We start from the raw sequence: 21,447 nt of genomic DNA on the forward strand, positions 1-21,447 counted from the left end.
GGATGGCAATGCTTGAGTCCCTGGCCCATATTACATCCTATTTTAATTTTTCACATCGTTGTGATGAATTTTCCTTTCTCTTTATTTCTTGCCAACAGAGTAATCTTCCTACTGTATAATTTTGATGATGTCATTCCTTCTTGAAACAGTCTCCATGGTTCCCCATTGCTAAAGAATTAAGTTCTATCTCCTTAGCCTTAATTGTCTGTCATAATTCTTTTAAATATTTATTTCCTACTTTTCAGGCCATTCTTTCCTTAAAGAAACTCTACTAGTGTTATTGTTCTTTCCTCAAAAATGATGTTTGGGTTTCCAGTTAAATGCCTTGTTCTAGTCACTGCTTTTGCTTTGGCACAGTGTATCTCTAGTTACTTTAAATTTTACCTACTTATCCGAGTCAAGATAGACTGGGTTCCTATATGGTAACGCATGACCCTAAAATCTCAGTGGCTTACAAATCAAAGCCTTATTTACCTCTCAAACTACATGTTCATCCTAGGATAGCTAGGACTCCAATGTTCTCTTCATTCAACAGCCCAGAGTGATGGAAAATTTTGTGTATGAAATGGGTATGAACTTATATTTATTCTTCAGTATTTGGCTTGAACATGATAATGTCCTCTTTTTTTTTTTTTTTGATAATGTCCTCTCTATCCATATTTTGAAGCAAGACATATAACCAAGACTAGAAAGGAGAGGTGTATCCCCGCTCCAGGGTGAAGTAGCATTCAATTAAAAAACATATAGCTATATAAGTTACCTCATAATTTGCAATCTATTCCAAATCCCATTGATTCCATTAATCTCATCCTGTCCATCCCATCTTCAATTGTTATTTCTTTCTCAATTCTTGCCACCAATACTAATTATATAGCTCGTCTTATAATGTGTTTGATAGGGGTCAACAGAGTTTTCCTAAAGGGGCAGAGTAAACATTTTCAGCCTCAAGTCATAGGTCTCTGTAGCAAGTACTCAGCTCTGCCATTGTGGTGCAAAAGTAGTCATAAAAAATATGGACAAAATAGGTGAAACTGTGCTCCGGTAACAGTCTATGTACAAAAGCAGGTGCTGGTCAGCTGCAGTAATTTGCAGACACCTTCCTTAGAGCAATGATTCCCAAGCTTGAGTGTGCATTGGAATCACCTGAAGGGATGTTAAAACATAGATTTTTGGATACCACTTTTGGAGTTTCCAATTCAGTAGGAATTAGAGAAGGGCTTGAGAATTTACCTTTTCAGTAAGTTCCCAGGCGAAGCCTTAGCTAGTGGTCTGGAAATCACACGCGGAAAACCATTGACCAATAGAACAAAGACAATGTTCTATGTTTCAGTGACGTGTTCTTTGTGATCCACAAATGAATTCCAATAAAGGAATGCATGTTATTATAAAACCAAGCAGTAAAAAAAAAAAAAAAAATGTTGATAATGATCATTTAGTTAGCGTATTCTTTCTTCACAAAAGCCAGGTGACTAGTTAACCAGAGAATGGTCCTGAATAAAATTTTACTGGCTACACGAGTGAATTAAGATAAAGTTAGCTTTCACCTTTTTATAGCAACACAGCCATACAGTGCTGCAAATCTTACACTTTTCCATGGCTCCTTCACATGATGGACAGGTAACAAAATTGTTTTGTTTGTAAAGTCTCCCCGAGCTATTTCAACTTGTCACGACACACAAAGCTTGGCTACACCAAATGCATCAACCCATTTGTATTACTTCAGTGAAATAAAAAGATTTCAGAAAGACGCATTAATTTTATTCCTATTCAACAGTGACATTGAAAAGACATTCTTATTTGTGCAGTTGTTTGAGCTACCAAGCCTGCTCGTACTTACGCAGATTTCTAAAACTGTGGAGATTTCTGTGCTCTTGAGAGTTTTGACATACTTAAGATTAAATGATTATCCCAGATTTTGCTGCATCCTTGACATATAAATGATAGTGACTTAGATTCTTGGAGAGAAAACAAGTGACTCCCAGGAACTTGTTTAAGCAAATTTCAGGACTTAGTAGCTCAGAAGGGAAACTGTTGGGGGAGGTCGATAAGAGGGCGTGACCTCCAGTTGACCCGCCCATAAGACCCAGGTCACCAGAGGCTCCTTACCCTGTCCTTGGGATGTCTTCAGGGGCACTGTTCCCATACTAGGAGCCACTTCAGGGACTTGAGAGGGTCATGTGTTCTTGAGAGCATCTGGTCTCCGTCTATGACTGACCCCATTAAGAAATCCATATTAGCTTTTAAAAGTCTAGGGAGCAGGGATCCCTGGGTGGCGCAGTGGTTTGGCGCTTGCCTTTGGCCCAGGGCGCGATCCTGGAGACCCGGGATCGAGTCCCACGTCGGGCTCCCGGTGCATGGAGCCTGCTTCTCCCTCTGCCTGTGTCTCTGCCTCTCTCTCTCTCTCTCTGTGACTATCATAAATAAATAAAAATTAAAAAAAAAAAAAAAAAAAAGTCTAGGGAGCAAGTGTCTAGAGCTCCTAGTCTTGGGGCCACCTAACGCAATCCTCATCTGTAAGTTCCCTTGCTTATTAAACCTACCGCCTACCCACCTGGAGCAGCCTGGCTCTTTCTTTGGTCTCCCCAATCCTCACTCACCATACAGGGCCAATTTTCGAATTTCACCCACATCACGAATCAACAGAAATTTTGAAGAAAGATCCTCACAGATAAGCCATGCGTGCGTTTTTGGAATTTGGGAGGAGGTGGCAGTACTGCGTGCAGCAGTGTGACTTTTCATTGTGGGATCTCTTTAAATCACTGTAGTATTCTGTCCTGTGGCAAGTAACCACTGAGTAGCTTCCCTCCCAGACATGAATGTTAATTCTAAAAAGCTTGCAACGTATATATATGTGCAGAAATTAAAGAAACCAGAGTAACACGCAGCCTGGGCACATTTTAGCTCCTTAGAGAACCGGACCAGGTTCCCATGGCAGAGAAACAGGTAAATGGATTAGTAGAAATCTTTTTTTTTTTCTTTTCTTTTCTTTTTCTCTTTTCTTGATTGAAAAGAGAATTGAGTGCTGGACTTGGCATTTTTTTCCTTTTTTTTTTTTTTTTTTTTCAGTTTAAATTCAATACTTCAATTTGCCAACCTCTAGCATCACACGCAGGGCTCATCCCTTGCAGGGAAACCTCTTGGCCAAGGTTAGCCGCCAAGTAGCAGCAGAGGCAGCGCCTGGAGACTGAGACCCCTTCCTCGCAGCTGAAGGGGGCAGAGCAACAAGGCGGTTAGCAGCGGGGTGGGGGGGGCTGGAGCGGCGCAGCCCCGGGCCCGCAGGCAGGTGCCCGCGCCCCGCCCCGCGCACCCCCGCGCTCCCCGCCCGCGCTCCCCTGCCCTCCCCTGCGCTCCCCTCCCCTGCGCTCCCCTCCCCGCCCCTGCGCTCCCCTCCCCTGCGCTCCCCTCCCCGCCCCTGCGCTCCCCTCCCCTGCGCTCCCCTCCCCGCCCCTGCCCTCCCCTGCGCTCCCCTCCCCTGCCCGCCCCTCCCCTCCCCTCCCCTGCACTGCCCTCCCCTGCTCGCCCCTCCCCTCCCCTGCGCTCCCCTCCCCTCCCCTGCCCGCCCCTCCCCTCCCCTGCCCTCTCTCCCCTCCCCTGCGCTCCCCTCCCCTGCGCTCCCCTCCCCTCCCGTGCCCTCCCCTCCCGTGCTCTCCCCTCCCCTCCCCTGCGCTCCCCTCCCCTCCCCTGCCCTCCCGTGCTCTCCCCTCCCCTCCCCTGCCCTCCCGTGCTCTCCCCTCCCCTCCCCTCCCCTCCCTCCCCTCCCGTGCTCTCCCCTCCCCTCCCCCGCCCTCCCCCTGCGCACGCACCTTGCACCCCGGGACTCCGCGGCTCTCCGCACGCGGCGGCTTGTTTGGGGGGCGGGACGCGGCCGGGGGCGGGGGGGGGTCCCGGGCCCCCATTGGCTGCCGCCGGCCCCGCGCAGGGTGCAGGGGGGTGCGGGCGGGTGCGGGCGGGGCCCAGACGGCGCCCGCGGCCCCGAGCCCAGAGCGGGGGCGGCTGCGCGGCGCGAGGCTCCGGCGGGCGCCCGAGGGGACACCCTGCGCCGGGGTGAGGGAGACGCTCCAGTGCCCGGGCCGGGGCGGGACGGGGACGGGGACGGGGACGGGGCGGGCCGGGCCGGGGCGGGAGGGGTCACCTCCGGGCGAGGCTGGCTCCGTGCAGGTGCAGCTGCCGCCGCGTCTGCTCCCGCCGCTGCCGCCGCCGCCAGGTAAGCCTGTGCCCTCGCCTTGCTCTGCCCCCTGTGTCCTTCCGATCCTGCCGCGGCTGCGAGGCCCCGGGACGGCGGCCGGACCCAGCCTCGAGCCCGCAGCGGCCCCGCGCACCCCGCAGCCGCAGCCGCAGCCGCCCCGGGGCTCGGGCTCGGTCAGGTCTGGTCTGGTCGGGTCTGGCCCGGGAGCGGGCGCGCGCTGCGGGCCCCGGGAAACTTCCCTGAAGTTCTCAGCGAGCCCCCGCCAGGCTCCCCCAGGCTCCCAGCTCCCCCAGCTCCCCCAGTCCCCCAGGTCCCTCAGGTCCCTCAGGTCCCCCAGCTCCCCCAGGTCCCCCAGTCCCCCAGTCCCCGAGGCTCCCCCAGCTCCCCCAACTCCTCCAGCTCCCCCAGGCTCCCTCAGCTCCACCAGGCTCCCCCAGCTCCCTCAGGTCCCCCAGCTCCTCCAGCTCCCCCAGTTCCCCCAGGCTCCCCAAGCTCCCCCAGCTCCCCAAGCTCCCCCAGCTTCCCCAGCCTCCCCCAGCTCCCCCAGGCTCCCCCAGCTCCTCCAGCTCCCCCAGCTCCCCCAGCTCCCCCAGCTCCCCCAGCTCCTCCAGCTCCTCCAGCTCCCCCAGGCTCCTCCAGCAACCCCAGCTACCCCAGGCTCCCCCAGGCTCCCCCAGGCTCCCCCAGCTCCCCCAGCTCCTCCAGCTCCCCCAGCTCCCCCAGCTCCCCCAGCTCCCCCAGCTCCTCCAGCTCCTCCAGCTCCCCCAGCTCCCCCAGGCTCCTCCAGCAACCCCAGCTACCCCAGGCTCCCCCAGGCTCCCCCAGCTCCCCCAGCTCCCCCAGGCTCCTCCAGCTCCTCCAGCTCCCCCAGCTCCCCCAGGCTCCCCCAGCTCCCCCAGCCTCCCCCAGCTCCCCCAGGCTCCCTCAGCTCCCTCAGCTCCCCCAGCTCCCTCAGCTCCCCCAGCTCCCCCAGCCTCCCTCAGCCTCCCACAGCCCCCTCTAGCTCCCCCAGATCCCCCAGCCTCCCCCAGCTCCCCCAGGCTCCCTCAGCTCCCTCAGCTCCCCCAGGCTCCTCCAGGCTCCCCCAGCCTGCCCCAGGCTTTAGAGCCACAGGTTCAGTTACAGAGGGAGGGAGAGGCCTCCCTTGACCCCGAGGAGCCTTACTTTGTGGGGCTGAATTTTCCAAAGGAAAGCATTTTGCAGGGGAGGTGTTGCACTGGTTGTTTTGTTAAATGGCTTTATCCATCTATTTTTTAATGACAAAATTCTGCTTTATTTTCAAAAAGCTTCTGTAAATATACCCATCCCCACTTTTTTTTTTTTTTGGTTTAACTACAGTAACATCCCCACATCCTTCTCCACTGATGTGTATTGAGATGTGTGTATTTTAAAACTTCATTCTCCGCAAGAGAACTGTAAAGCTATTTAAGTACTTTGATAAGGAGTCTCTCAGCATCCAGCTATCCGAGTTTCCTACCAAAAAAACTAATTGGAGACAAGTGCAAGAGACACAGATGACCAGATCTGCTGTGGGTTATATAATATGAATTTTTTTAAAGAATCTTAAAGGTATCAATCATTTGATCGTACACTTAAAAAGCAAGACACATGTGCAGTATAGGACATGCTGACAAATCATTTTTTTTTTTTTTTTTTCTGAGACCTTCAGTATTTTGCAAACGTTTTCTCCCTTTTAAACATCATTCTGTCTCCGTGGAAATCACAGTGGCTTCAGAACCTCTGTATTCAGAGTGCTTGATGGCTCTTAAGACCTGTTTCTCTGTATGTACTCTCTGGAGTGAGAACTGACATACTTTTGGGTGATTCTGTGACCATTTCATGATTCTCAATTTCTCATCAGGTATTTTGAAACTCATTCACAAACTCCTCAGCTAGAAAATTACCTTACGTACTGTGGTGGGGGGGAGGATTAAATAGAGCAGGTTCTGAAAATGTGTTTACAGCTTTAAATTACGCTAAACATGACCAAAACATGAAAATCCAGCCATGCCAACCAGGTATTAGTTGGCTCCGTCTTTTCAGCATACCCGATTGGTTTTTAGGTTTATAAAATCCAGATGCATAGCTGAAGCTCATCATTCACTGGCATCATTTATTCATTAAATCATCCTAAGCAATTTGAGAATCACTTTAAGTTCTATGTCTTTATTATTATTTCTAAGAAGGAAATTAACTGAATGGGTTTTTCTTATAAATATTTCCATGATTCCAGCAGAAAGTCTTTTCAGAATTGAAAGGCAGATGGTTACTCTTCCCAAGCCATAAGCAGTGGATTGACGAATTGTTTTGGAATGCTCAAGAGCTTAGCCACACACCAAGTAGAAGCTTCCACTTAACTGATTTAACTAACTGGCACGTTAGCTTGTTCAGTGACCAGATCTAGGGACAGTTCCTCTACCTGCCGTAGAAACTACTGTAGCAAAAAGAGGTTTCATGTTAACTTGAAAATCCGATTCCAGAATATATTTTCTCTTTTATTGATAATTCTTACTTCAAAGACTGACTTCCTCGTTTAACCCTGTAATTGTTTAGTGCCTTTCTCATTAACATAAAATAATTAAAAACAACAACAACAACAACGTATTTTCCACATTTTTTTTTTTTCTGTTGTGTTAAGCAAATCTCCAGTTTCTGGATTCTTAACTTCTACTGCTATGTACCATTTTCAAGCAGTAGGGGGTAGTTTTCAAGCCAAGAATGCTTTTTTTTCCTACTGGACCTGATTCTTTCCAGTGATCTGCTTAGTGATGTGATCATTTTAGATAATTCAAATAGAGCCGAATTACAGTGGGAGGGAAGCATCGTTTGTTTTATATGTGGGATCATACATATTAAGTTCTTATCACAGCAAAAGCAGTGCTTAGTTGATGGGGAAAAAAAATCCCTGCTGATGCCTCACGTGACATACTTACATCTCAGTATGACTGCGTCCTTAAAGGATGGAGCAGAAACTGATCTCCTTAGACTGAGCATCTTTCGCATCTGCTATTTTCGAAGAACATATTTCATGTAATAGGCTGTGATATTGATTGAGATCAATCTTTTATCATTTTGTGGTTAATAAGAATATCTGTCACTCACCTCTTAGAATGCTTGGTGATGAACATCAAATCACTCTTGCTGATGAAATGGTACTGCAAATAGTCTGCCGAAACTGTTCTTACACGAAATGTGAAATATTACTGTGTTTTCATACCTATGTCATTTAGATGTCATGTCATTAAATCTGCCTAACAATTGTGATAGGAAGATGCATACAGTGATGGTTTTCTTCAGAAGTGAGCCATGTTTTCATGTAAAAATATCAAGTCTAAGGACGGTGTAATAAAATGACTTACTAGTAGACTGTTATACGTGTCTTCATACTTCCAGAGGAAAAGTGTGATGGCAGATGTCTCATTTAAGGTAAGATATCATTTCTTTAGTCTCTTAACAAAGCTGCGTTTAAAGTCATGATGTCCTGTATTACCATGTCCGTGTTCCCACATCAACAGATAGCATTTTGCACCAGTTCATGACTCTGTCTGTATTTAACTGGAAGTGGAAACTATTTTATCTTTCCCGTTTAACAAATATTGAATTTTATGTTGATGAATTGGCTCAATTTATATCTAGAAAAGTAAAATAATGAATGAAGATTTATGATTTTACTGGGAAATTTCCTTTCACTTTACTAATACATGATAATTGAGCAATTTGCACTCTTATGGCTTTTAAAAGCATTTTAACTTTTGGCTTTAAGGTAATTGCATTTTTTTTTTTTCTGAATTACTATGCTAAAAGGGTGAGATGTCATTGCCAAACTTTTAAAGGGAAGTGCCTGTGCGCACGCGCATGTGCATGTATTTATTTGTGTGTGAATGTGAATAATTCCGTCTGTGTTGAATATCAATAGTGGTTACTCAAAGTTATTTTTAAGCATCACATGATAAGATGACTAATAATATGCAGCAAGTCACATTTTTAGAAAAGACTAAGAAAATTATGAGTACTGTAAAATTGAATAACAGATGGATTTCACATAGCGTTATTCTACTTTTTTTGAAATCCTGGTTAACATCCTAAGAATTGATTTGTTCAATTATTGATTATCACTTAATTTAATAAGCTTTTGTTACACTATTGGAAACAAGCCTTATATTTACTATTTTTGTGAATTTAGCTCCTTTCAGGTTTGTATCACTTTATATTACAGCTCATGGTATTAAGGGATCAACTGAGTCTTCAGTATGCCTCAGTTATTTTTTTTTCGCTGAAGGGTTATGGTTTTCTTTCATTACCCTCGCTCTGTGAACATCTAAGTCATTACTCTACAAATGGATTTATATCACCTGGAATATAAGGGATGTGCTATTTGAGCAATGTAAAAATCTTCTTAAAATATGTGTATCTCATGCATAGAGGTATGAAGATTCTGGTCAGAGAAGGAGAGGCACTAATTTGTGCACAGATACCCAATGGAGAAATCCACGACTCGTGTATCAACTCCTAAATCTACATGTTCAGATAGCTCAATGATGCATACTTAATTCCAAGCACCAAAGAAGTAGATATTGGGCACAGGCTGTGACTGTAGACCAACGCACAGAGTAGGATAGTTACAGGCATGATTGATTATACTAGAAGTGTACCATATACTTCGTAAGTTCTGTAACTTCTATTGGCCGGAAAGTTATTATGATATTAAAAAAAATGTTTTTCTCCGATTAAAGAAGAGAATCTTGATTCACTGTCTGCGTGATGATGTGGGAAGATCAAAACTTGGGAGTCAGACAGTAGTATGAATCCAAATTTTGAGACTTATTCTGTAGGTACTTTGGGGTATATGTTTTACTTAGCTTTTTGATCTTCGGTTTCTTCTCTTGATTTAGTACCACATAGACAACATTCACTAATAGGTCTTTCTCTTTAGAAATTTCCATGACTATAGCAGTAGATTTGTAGAGATTAACTGCAGCCAGAGCTGGCTCCGTGGGTTAGATGAAAACATATAGTGGCCAGCATTTGTTATATGCTGTAATGTACTTGCCATGTTGGGATGGAAGTGGTTCACGGTCACTTATCTAAAAATAATTCCACTTATTTTTTGGCAAGAATGCTTTTTAATGAATAGGCACGGATGTATCTGGTAGTTTAAATAATCAGCGAGTTTAGATTGTGATAAAACTGTTACCACCATATTTCAAGAGGTTTTTGAAGTCAAGAAAAAGGGAGAATAGATCGCTAAATAGAAAATACAGAGTCAAGGGAAGTTTGTGGGATTATTATTTTTTATAGAGATTTGAGCATGTGAGACTAGATGAGATGGAGATCATTAGAAAGAGAAAAGAATATAAATGATGGATCAAGATCCTAGAGTGTGGGAGGAGGTCATCAAAAGGTTGTGACCTCCTCTTGACTCTTGAGCCAGATCTGGGCAATCAGCAGCTCCTCTTCATCCTCTCCCCTGTCCTTGGAATGCACTTTCTGGCCAACATTCTCACACAAGGAGCTATTTCCAGGGCACAGCCTTAGGAAAGTAAAGTGTTATTGAGACCATTAGACCGAACATGTGATTGAACCTCATGAAGGCCTCTGCAGAATCTTTTAAGATTCTGGTAGGCAGATGCGGAGATCAACTCATCTTGTGGGCACCCACAACAAATCTTGTATGTAGGCTCTTTTACCTGTTAAAATCCACCACCTACCAATCTGTCTTTTCTTGCCCCTTCATCTCTAGGAATTTCAAATTTAACCTGGAAAACTCTTTGAGTTTTTGAAACAATAGAAAGAAGATTAGAATTTACAATAACCAGGGCATAGGGGAGAAGATACAATTAGAAGGTGTCATTAATTTTAATAACGCAAGTGAAATGGTCTCCAAAAGCCAAATATCAAATAAGCTTAGCTGACATTTCAACATTTATTAAATACCTTGAATGCCGAAAAGGATTGTTAGGAGATAACCAAAATGTGATGCTAATTAATTTATCTAAAGTAATACTTTTAAATTTAATTGGAAGAGGTCAGGTGCCTGGTAAATATTGAGAAGTAGAGGAAATTACCATTAAAAGACTGCTCATGGGGAAAAATGGTATGATGTATTTAAAATTATTTCGGGACGGGGAGCGCTGGGGGTTCAGTGGGTTAAGTATTTGCCTTCAGCTCAGGTCATGATTCCAGGGTCCTTGGATGGACCCTGCATCAGCAGGGAGCTGGCTTCTCCTTTTCCCCCTGCTCATGTGCTTGCTTGCTCACTCTCTCTCTCATTCTATCTCAAATAAACGAATAAAATTTAAAAAAAAAATTCTGAGGAGAGAATATAGGAATACTTGGAGTAACAAGGAAATGATATTGTATCCAAAAGGAAATGTCCTCCTACAACTTTGTGAGTCAATATTTATTTCCATGAAAGGTAGCCATTACTCCAAGGGATGTGATTTCAGGCCGATTTAAAAGTAAGATTGTGCTGAAACTCTACTCTTCTTTAATTACTAGCAATAAGATTGTGAGTGGAAAGTGAAAAATAAGCTCTTGGCAAGGTTTTATGTTATATTTTTACTTAGGCAAGAATGGGAAGCCAAGAAGACTTTTCTGAAATAGAAGAGAGTCTCACACTAAGACAACTCATTATCTAAATCAATATCTGGTATTTGTACTAAATGGGCTACTAGAAGGTCACCCCTTTAAGGTCCTTACATAGAAGGAAGTCCGGCGTTAGAATTGTGGCTGTTGCAACTACAATTAGAGTTGCAAGTTGTCATCAAGTAATCTTGCATATACAACGTATTCTTGTATATACTAAATATAAACAAAATAAATTTTAACTGCAGTATTAAAGAGACAGTTATTCTTAACACATTCTAATCTTCGGTATCTCACATGTTTATTTAACAAGGAATTTTATACGACTATCATTATGTAATACCAGTGATGAGGGGAACAGTGGTATAAATGAAAATTTATACGTGATCTGTCCTAGCCCCGACGTTTGCACATACCTCCGGACCAGCAATATTGTAATGTAGGTATTACTTTTGAAAAACAAAAATATCAGGAATATTCAAAATACACAATCATACCACGAGCCCATCTCATAGATTTTTGCCTATGTTATAAGCTGTGGAACCTTTTTGGAGGGAAATTTGGCAGCATCCATCACATTTCAAAACCTAGCAGTTTGGATGCTCGCATTATCTTCTGCAGAAATATTTTCACGTGCTTGTCATTGTCTTCTGATTTTGTTCTTTTCTCACTGACCACTTTTTCTTATTTTCTGCTGAGTTCTCTTGTCTTCAGAACTATGAATAGAAACTATCAGGGTATCCCTGGTCCCAGTCCTCAGCCCTGGTCACCTCTTTAGAAACTTACTGAAGAGGTAGTCCCATCCAGTAGCATAGGTTTTAATCCGTTTTAAGGACTCTTTCCAAATCTATGTCTTTGTCTCCAATTTTTGTGCTGAGCATGAGACCCTAACCTCCAGATGCCTACTCAGTATTTCTACTTACACGTCTGTATTTGGTTGCCTGGGCTTCCAGAACACAGTACCACAAACTGGGTGGTTTAAGCTACAGAAACTTCTTTTCTTATGATTGATTCAGGAGGCTGGAAGTCTAGGATTAAAGTGCTGGCTGATTGGGTTCCTGGTGAGAGCTTTCTTCCCGGCTTGTAGATGGCTGTTTTCCACTGTGTCCTCATGTGACTTCTTGGAGCTCCTACATGGAAAGCATGGGAGTAAGTTATCTCTTCTCTCTTCTTACAAGGGCACTAATCCCAAGGTGAGGACCCCACCCCTATGACATCATCTAACCCTACCTACTTCCCAATGGCCCCACCTCCAAAAACCATCATATTGGGAGTTGGCAATTCAACATATGCCCCCCCCCCCCGGAATCACATGCAATTCATAGCAACATGTAACAATCATATGACACATTTTTTAAAACCAAGCTCTTAATTTTTACTCCTCACCACAACCCAAATATATTCATTTTTCTAATCTGCTTCATCTCAGTTAATTAGGTAATGATTTGTTCAATTTCTTAAGAATTTAGGGCAAGCTCTGAGGCTCTGCTTTTCTCTCTTCTCTCCACAATCAGCACCAATATTAAATCCACCGGCTTCCTGGTCTTACTGTTAAGTACATCTTTAATCCAGTCACTTCTACGTCTACCTTTTATCCAATCACTATGTCCCAGTTTCCAAATAGGTCTTTCAGCTTCTATTGTTATCCCCTCCCCTCCCCTAGTTCATTGCATAGTAACCAGATGCAAACCCTTCAGTATCACTGTTAAAGTACTTTGCATGGTTTAAAGACAGTATCTGGCTTAACCCTTCTCTTTTCATTCTCATTATGCTGAGTTTATCCCTGACACAGGGACTTTGCACTCACCCAACTTATCCTTCCCTTTACATAGATCTTGGTTTAAATATCCCTACTTCAGAGGTACATTTTTTTAATCGCTGTCTATATATAGCATTTCCTTCCCTAGAAGAAATAGCTCCACCTTTATCCACACTTAATTTTCTTTAAATAGGACCTGCTTCAGCTTACATGATGCTACATTATATTGTCTGTCTTCCCTAACAAAATGCAGACCACATGAGGGAAGCCATACAATAGTGTCTGTCACTTAGGAGCCCTCTATAAGTGTTTGAGTAAATGAATAAATTAATAAATGAAAGAATGGATATGGGCACATAAATTTACTTAAACATATACATGCATATAAATAGAATTTGAATGATTTACATGATGATATGTTAAGAGTGGTAATCTTTAGGGAGGAGAGTGAGGCATTCTTGTGAATTAATGTGACTTTTTATAGTAATATATTCGTGCATATAACTTGGCCTGCAAATATAATAATCACTAACTGCTGATGCCGTTTGTGCCTGTGTTCAGTACTGAAACAGTGTTCTGTTAAGATTATTGAGGGAATAAAAGAATATAATTTGAGTGTCAGCCTACCAAAAAAATGGCCTTAAACTTAAGGCAGAATAATTTGGACTAGTACTAGTTATCTTTTCAACTCAAGATTCAATACTGTCTCACTACATATAATGTCCCTGATTCCCCATGGTGTCCACAATTAAAATAAACCTCCCAGGATACACTAAAAAGGGGGAAAAAAGGCCTTTACAGATTTGTCTTAATTGGCTCTGAGATTCAGTTTTGTTATCTGGAGAGAACAGAGGAGAATCAGTATTAACACCTGGACTTGTGTCTGTGCAAAGTCCAGAGCTCCTAAAGTAACAATTAAATGGCTTAATCTCACAACCCTCCAAGGTTTAATTCAGTAGCTCTCTTCAGAAGGGCATTGCTAATTCTTCCTGAATTGCTGCTACTTCTAACCACACTGCCTTAATTTGAACAGTATTCAAAATTCCATTCTCCCTAATGGAGTTAATTGCATTATGAAAGTCGGTTTAGAGTGGAAACTTATTTCCTCTTGTGGAGTATCTCTCCACAGAGTCCTTTCTTTTCCTTTCAACTTGACACATATCCACATTGATGCAGGATAATCTCACAAATGCAGTGCGGCCTGTTTAAACCACGTTTCAAAGAATATTCTTTAAAATATTTATATACACACCAAAGCGTGTTAGCTGTCCAAAGTGCCTACAATTTTGTACATGCTCAGGCCATCTTATCTGATAGACTCTAAGTCCTTGGAACATTAACGAATCTCTGAGCTTTTATACAGGCTGTGACCTATTCATTGAGAGGGCTGCTTCAGTAAACGGAGGCCCCACTTAGGTTAATGATGGATCATGGAGCTGTTTGATTTGCAGGGAGCTAAGTTGCCCATTATCCCCTAACATGCATGTGGGTCATGTTATCACAACCAAATAATGAGCCAGGCCCCTTCCCTTGCTCCTGTAGATTTCCAAGTCATTACAGGAAATCTTAGTGTGCAAGTCCAATGAAGCTTTATGCCTTATAACTCCAGATGAATCATTTTTTGCCAGGAGTATGAAAATTTCAGCAAAGGCTCAATTTCTTCATAAGAATATCAGCTGCTTATTCAGGAGTTCAGCTGGGTATTTTCTGGAACAGAAAGGCAGACATTCTCTTTGTTTTTCCCCCTCCCTCAGTTAAGCATCCCTAAAATTGTGTTCACATTCACTGTCTGTCTTTGCTCCCTTGCGCACATTTACCCAGACACGCAGAGAGACAAGACTGGGACATTGAATCAGTCTTTCATGTAAAAAAAAAAAAAAAAAAAAAAAAAAAAAAAAAAAAAAAAAAAGTTAGGTCAATTATAGATGTCATATCAAGGAGCCAAAGATCTGTTATATAATGCCAACAATGGTGATTGCTTCCTCGATATGTCTGGTTTTTTTGCTATTAATTATCATCTCTTTAGAGGCACGTCTCTTTCTATGTTAAGAAATCTTGAAAGTTAAGGAAAATCCACTGGAAATATATTTTAAATGCTTCTCAAAGCATTTCTGTGGTGCCCTCACATTGCATGTTTATCACAGTGTTTGCATGTGTGCATACAGACACAAATGTTAAAAGCAACTTCTTCAGTAACATCTCTACAGCTAGCTAAATGTTTCTGATAGAAGGCAATAAACCCTTTGGCATTAATCCTTCCTAAAAATGAAATACTTCTACGCTATAGAGAAAGCTGTATGAAATATGAATGACAGGAGAAAAACAACTTCATTTATTCTTGCTCGGTGATTTACGGTGCAGGGATGACAACCATGGGGGAGGTGAAGAATGGTGAATTCTTCTGGGTTTGATGCTAATTTTACAGCACTACGGAAAAAGAGAGCAGTGTGCCATATCCTGGATCTCTAAGTGAATTTATTTAAAGATGGTCCATTAGTTCATGTCACCATGGAGAACTAGTAAATTATGAGTGTTTTTACAAATAGACTTGGGAAAACTTCTCCAGTATTGTGGATTCACAGAGAACTACCCTGAAAAATTATTATATTCTGTGTCCCAGTCACAGAGCTATGACTGATAACTTTAACACAGAGCCAAGATATTTTCATTAATGGTTATTACTTAACCAATTTTTGTAAATGTATTTATTCTTCCATTTTTTAATGCCAAGGAACGTTTCAAACTCCATGATAATAAGAGGCTAATTTTAGGCCGAAGAGGTAGAGACAAAATTCTCTCTACAATAACAAACACACAAACAATGTACCTGTCTTTCCCTGATAAAACTTAAAGAAATGTAAAAACATTACAAAATGTATAAAGGCATGCATTTTTTACTTTTCCTGTGGCTTATTACGCATGATTTGAAAAGCATTTTAGGAAATGGCATCAAAAGATTTTTATCATGGCAGGAATCAGTTTGAGGATTTTTGATGACTCAGTACAAAAATATCAAGACTTCTCCTAGTCTCTAATTCCCCATCATTTAATTCTTGAAATGTTTTCAACCTTCTCTGGTAATTCAGCACTTCCAGTTTTTTTAAAAAAATTTTTTTTAAATTTTTATTTATTTACGATAGTCACAGAGAGATAGAGAGAGAGGCAGAGACACAGGCAGAGGGAGAAGCAGGCTCCATGCACCGGGAGCCCGACGTGGGATTCGATCCCGGGCCTCCAGGATCGCGCCCTGGGCCAAAGGCAGGCGCCAAACGGCTGCGCCACCCAGGGATCCCAGCACTTCCAGTTTTATTATGAGATTCCACGTAGAGTTCTGGGATGACCACTCACCTTGTAACTTACCACTCTAGAGATGTCTTATTTCTGACTTACCATGTACCTTTGGCCTGAAAGGTGGTGGATCATTGGCTAGTACTGGATTCCGGGTTATTTACTTGACCTGAGCTGGTCCTTAACCCTTCTCAGTCTCAATATCGGTCAATACCCTTGAGGACTCCTTTGTGTAGGGCTCTTGTGGGCCGTGTCCTTCATGGACAGCCTTGTATTGGATCGCACGGCCCTCCTATAACCCATCCTCTTCGATGAGCTCTATAACCCATCCTCTTCGATGTTCAGTGTCATAGGACGTTCATTTCTCTGATGTTACAGACAGCTTTCGCTTAACTATCTGCGTAGATATAATAATAATTTTAGCCATCTGTTATTTAAAATATTTTGAGATGACTTATTCAATATCTATCGCGAGTGACATTTTTACTTTTTAAAAGAAGCCATCTAAAAATTAAAAAAATAAAAAAATAAAAATAAAAATAAAAGAAGCCATCTGAAGGTAATGTTTAAGGATTAACAGGAGTTTGGGTTTCGATTATAGTTCCATGGATGCTATTTTTGAGGATTTATGTTTTTCTTTTCTTCTTCTTTTTTTTTTTTTTACTCTTCACAAATAATCTCTTTGATGTTTTCATCAGTTGTCATCTAATATATTTTTTCTTATAGATGGCGATTATTTTCCTAGCATTAGTATATTTTTATATTTCTTTAGAAGTGAAATGCATACCCATGGGGAAGGAAATCAGTTATTGCTGGGTGTGTTAAACTGAAGTCTTCTCCCTTCCTGCTTACCTGTTATCTCACTTCCTAGAGATAACTGTTCACGCCAGCAGTATCCTATGTATTCTTTCAGAAACTTTCTGCCAATTCATAAAAGCATGAATATAAAGAAGACTATTCTTTATATTTAATTTGTATCGTGATTATTTGGTCCAATTAATTTCTCTCTCTTTAACATCATTTCTCTCTCTTTAACATCATTTTAAACTAGAATCCTCAGATGCCCATACACCTTTGGTTTTATCTTTTACCTCCTGAGCCATCCCTTCTTAGTTTTATTTGGTGGTTTCTTTTCCTCTTCCCTTAATACTGAGGCAGCTTTCATTTTCCCCTCTCTGTCTACACCCACACACACGCAGTGATCTAATCCAAGTTCATAGTTTTAAACACCATATGTTGACAACTCCCAGATCTATGGCTACAGCTCGGATCTCCCAAATTCTAAATCTTTTCTACCCAACTGCTTTCTTGGCATGTGATCACTTGGATACCTAATAGACATCTGAAATTTACATGTCCAAAATGAACTCTTGGTCTTCACTCACGAGTATATTCTATTCTCAGATTTTACCATGTCTATTGATAAACCATGCTTTCATTCAAGCTAAAATTTCTCAAGCTCTCTTACATCCTCTCCTTCTTTCACATCGCATATCTCCTCTGCCAGGAAATCCTCTCTACTTCCAAAGCTGACGTAGGATCTAACCCATTCTCAGCAGCTTCACTGTTGTCCCCACGATGCTGGTAGTAAACATTGCTTACCTGGATACTGCAAGAGCCTCCCAACCCATCTTGCTTCTAGTCCTCCAACGATTAGCCTCGACAGCAAGGGACATCTTTCGAAAATATGTTAAATATGTTAGGTCATGTTACCATTGTGTTCAAAACCAACTGCCATCTCCCCATTTACCTCAAGAGGAAATGCCAAGGGTCCCTCTGATCTGTGCTGCCTCGTTTTATTTCTGATCATTCTTCCTACATTCTTCCCCTTGCTCATTCTGCTCACACAATTCTTCTCTTGGCTTTTCCTGAAACTTAACAGGCTGACTCCCACCTTTTCCAGCCATTCCTTCTGACTGGAATTTTGTGTCACAGATGCCGACTTGGCTAGATGCCTTCAAGCGTCTTCAAGTTGCCCCCTCTCTATGAAGTCTATTCCTACTATTCTGTTGAATAGTAGTGCCAATTGCACAAAACCCTTAGGCAGCACAACCTGCTGTCTCCTCTTACATTGTTCTTTTTCCATGTCATGATTATTGTTGATTTCCATTGCCTCTATAAGCACTTGGAGAACACGGATCTTTACATCTTATGTACTAATATATCTCAAGACATAAACTAGTGTCTGGCGAGCTAGCACATAGTAAATGCTTGCCATCTTTATAAATAGATTTTATATACATAAATAAATGAATGACTAAATTGCTCTAGATTTCATACGTGACTTTTGTGTGTTGTAAGCATATGTGACCATACTTTAGAGTGAGCACACATACTCAGTATTATTATTTTTTTTATTTTTATTTTATGATAGTCACAGAGAGAGAGAGAGGCTGAGACACAGGCAGAGGGAGAAGCAGGCTACATGCACCGGGAGCCGGATGTGGGATTCGATCCCGGGTCTCCAGGATCGTGCCCTGGGCCAAAGGCAGGCGCCAAACCGCTGTGCCACCCAGGAATCCCCATACTCAGTATTATTTTTAAGGAAAAGTAAAATCACAAATAATCTTACATATTTGCTTATTGTGAGATAAATGTTGTTCTGAGTTCTAGAACTAGGAAATGAAATCTCTGTGGTATTTAGTTCTGGTTTGTGTGTGTGTGGTTTTAACTTTGTGGTCTCAATTGTACTTGATGAATTGAAATCAGAGTTTTTAACTTGACTGTTCCTGAAAATTCCTTTTCAATGATACCTTTCAAACAAGGTAAAAATTACCTTCATTCACTGTTTTCTTTCATCTAATATTCATGTACTTTGAAGTGTTCAGCAGCTTACAAACCAAGGTGAAAGTGTGGATGTGCAAACAAGTGTCTCCTTATGTGTCCGTGTGCCCATGTGTTTGTTACTAATTTGACTTAAAGCAAATTGGAGTTTGCAAGTTCCTGGTGGTATAAGTCATTTCAAGTGTAAACTAGACATAGAAACACATATGTACATATACACATATATCCAGAGAGAGACAGATGGGGGGAGAGGGAGAGACAGAAATAAAACTTAAATGATGTTTATGAAGGATAAGAATTGTGTGCATTTATATGAATTGTAAACATTTTCCATTTATAGATATTTTAATATGATATTTGACTCCTTAATTTTTTCTAACTTGTTACAAAGAACTTAGGATATATCAAGAAAATAAAAGAAAGAATAAAGAAACCAACAAATATATTTGGTAAAAATAACAAAACAAAAAAGAAAACTCATCATGTTGTGTTAACATAAAAACAACCATGAGAAACCCCCAAACTTTTAAATAGAAAAATTGCATTAAAGGCCAAAATATACATTTCATGAAATGTCTTTTGCCTTTAGGCAAATTTCCCTTTATCTGCCTGTCTTAGTCCATTTGGACTGCTATAAAGAATTACATAAACTTAGTGTCTTAACAGCATTTATTTTTCACCTTTTTAAAGGCTAGGAATTTCAAGGTCAAGGTTAGTCAAGTCCAAGGTCAAGGTGCTGGAAGATTCTTTGTCTGGTAAGGGTCATACTTTCTGATTCATGGACAGTGGTCTTGTCCTCACAGGGTGGAAGAGAAAAGAGAACTCTCTGGGGTCTTCATAATAAGGGCACTAATCTTATTCATGAGAGCTCCATCCTCATTTCCACCTTCCCTTTCCCAAAGGCCCCACCTCCCATTACCCTCATATAGAGAGTTAGGGTCTGAGTGAAGCCCTAGTAGAGATCGATCCATCACAGGTGCAAGGAAATCTGGGAACCCAAGCAGTGGGTTGGGAGATCATGATGTGTTGCTCCTGTAGAGTTCTACAAGAAGGCGTAGTCTCAGCTGAGCAACTACCTCTATGAGTCGATAACCAAGAAAATAGGGGTCATTGGGCCTGAGGTTGCTATGTTTCCTTATGGCCAAGCATCAAGAAGAACAGCTAACGGAAGGATGACAAGGACCAGCCAGACCCACTTGTCCACCTCTGGGTCTGGTCATCAAATATCTGTCCACAATGGTCTTTGAGAATAATGGTTGTCGTCCCCTGGGTCTTCCAGATTGTGCTTCGAGTTGGTTCTCATGAGAAACATCTGGAAAAGGAATCTGTAAAATCTATCCCCAGCCCTACAAAGTTGATAGAACCCAACATAGCAGGCAATTCCTTATCAAGTTGGCATCCAAACATACCTCTTTAAACTTTGTTTAACTTCCACATAAAAAAGTTAGGAAAAGTGGGCTTCAACCTAACATGATAGTTCTATGGTTGAACATCTAAGTGCAGTTTCTGTGTAAGTTGCATTTTAATGTTTAATTGCTTATTATATTTAATCAGTCTGTTCCTACTCTGGTATAGTATATATATTAATAATGAAAAACAATATGTAATAAAATGCCCAACGCTGCAATTTACCCAGAATGTACATGGAAAAAGATGTGATCTTTCATTTCTCTTTTCATGATGATGAACGTATTTTAACATGACTAAAATGTCAATAACCTAATGGTATTCTCACTTATGGGTAATGCAAAATGTTTATCTGACATATGGCGGCAGGCTGAAAGGCTAAATAATATCCCTAAACCTTCAAAATATTATCATCGTGTGTTTGAGATTCTTTTATATTGAAGCTGAGGTTACGAGGCTTTATTATTTTTCATCTCAATTTTCCGTTTAATGAACATTTATTTAGTGATTAATATATGCCAAACCCTGTTCTAAGTGGTATACATATAGCTCGAGAAGCAACGAAATCCAGTTATATAGGACTTCATACAATTGTTTCATTATTCTTTACAATATTTTTTCTTTAAGCAATATTTGTCCCTAATCCATGTATCCCATTAAATGATAGCAAAATCGGAGTTACAGAAGTTCAGATAAGGAACTTAAGAAAATTACCTGGTGCAGTTCTGGATTACTCACAATCTTGAAGTTCCCATAAAAGCAGTGGGTAGAGAGATAGGGACCATTGTGGGGTAACTCTGTCAGTTATTTGGTTACTTGTAGTTTCTAGAACTTCCTATACTAAGAATTGTAGCAGTTTTGTTGCAGAGAAAACAAAACGCTTATTCACTGTTTTTGAATAATCACCGAAGCCGAAAATGAATTCCCATCATTGTTTCTGTTCACATTGCTATAACATTTTTTTAATTGAGATATAATTGACATAACACTGTATTAGCTTTAGGAGTAGGATATAGTGATTTGATATATGTATATTAACTTTAGAAATAGAACTGCCAGTTATTTTACCAGGAAAAAAAAATGGGCTTATTTGGGAAAAGCAAGAGATTGGAATCTGGGACAAGGCAGTCTATGGCAAAACCATAGGCAAGTCCAACAAAGAACATATATATATATTTTTTAATGGAGGAGGAAGAGGAGGACGTTGGGATGGTTGTTTTGAACAAAAGCCCATTTGAGAGAATCAGAAGAGCTCAAGGTGGTGACTTTTTCTCGTGGCTGAGTTGCAAGTGTGGTCAATTCCTTGTAGAAGATGAGGTGTACATACATTTTCCTGTTGGGACTTGTCATAGATGATCCTTTTTTGTTGAAAGAAAGAAAGAAAGAAAGAAAGAAAGAAAGAAAGAAAGAAAGAAAGAAAGAAAGAAAGAAAGATTCT

General features: G+C 41.5%; 2 protein-coding genes across 7 annotated transcripts in view; one reads left to right on the forward strand and one right to left on the reverse strand.

Moving 5' to 3' along the window:
• The window catches only part of LOC140598763 (uncharacterized), a 141,256-nt gene extending 123,762 nt beyond the window's left edge, over nucleotides 1–17,494 (reverse strand). Inside the window, exons 1-3 of the mRNA XM_072757297.1 lie at nucleotides 17,421–17,494; nucleotides 9,596–9,716; nucleotides 3,804–4,403 (exon numbers count right to left, since the gene is read on the reverse strand). Of these exons, the coding sequence (XP_072613398.1) occupies nucleotides 3,804–4,403; nucleotides 9,596–9,716; nucleotides 17,421–17,494 (795 nt within the window). The remainder of the gene's footprint in view (nucleotides 1–3,803; nucleotides 4,404–9,595; nucleotides 9,717–17,420) is intronic.
• CDH12 (cadherin 12) overlaps nucleotides 3,967–21,447 on the forward strand; it is a 972,572-nt gene continuing 955,091 nt past the window's right edge. For 2 of the 6 annotated variants that reach the window (XM_072757173.1, XM_072757169.1), the window contains exon 1: nucleotides 7,105–7,612. The gene's annotated coding sequence lies outside the window, so the exon portion shown is untranslated. Of the gene's footprint in view, nucleotides 4,045–4,096; nucleotides 4,205–7,104; nucleotides 7,613–11,787; nucleotides 11,921–21,447 lie in introns of those variants that run through there. The other 4 variants (XM_072757170.1, XM_072757167.1, XM_072757172.1 and 1 more) reach the window with 4 other exon arrangements.

Source organism: Vulpes vulpes, chromosome 4 (genome assembly GCF_048418805.1).
Source record: "Vulpes vulpes isolate BD-2025 chromosome 4, VulVul3, whole genome shotgun sequence".
Taxonomy (NCBI): Eukaryota; Metazoa; Chordata; class Mammalia; order Carnivora; family Canidae; genus Vulpes; species Vulpes vulpes.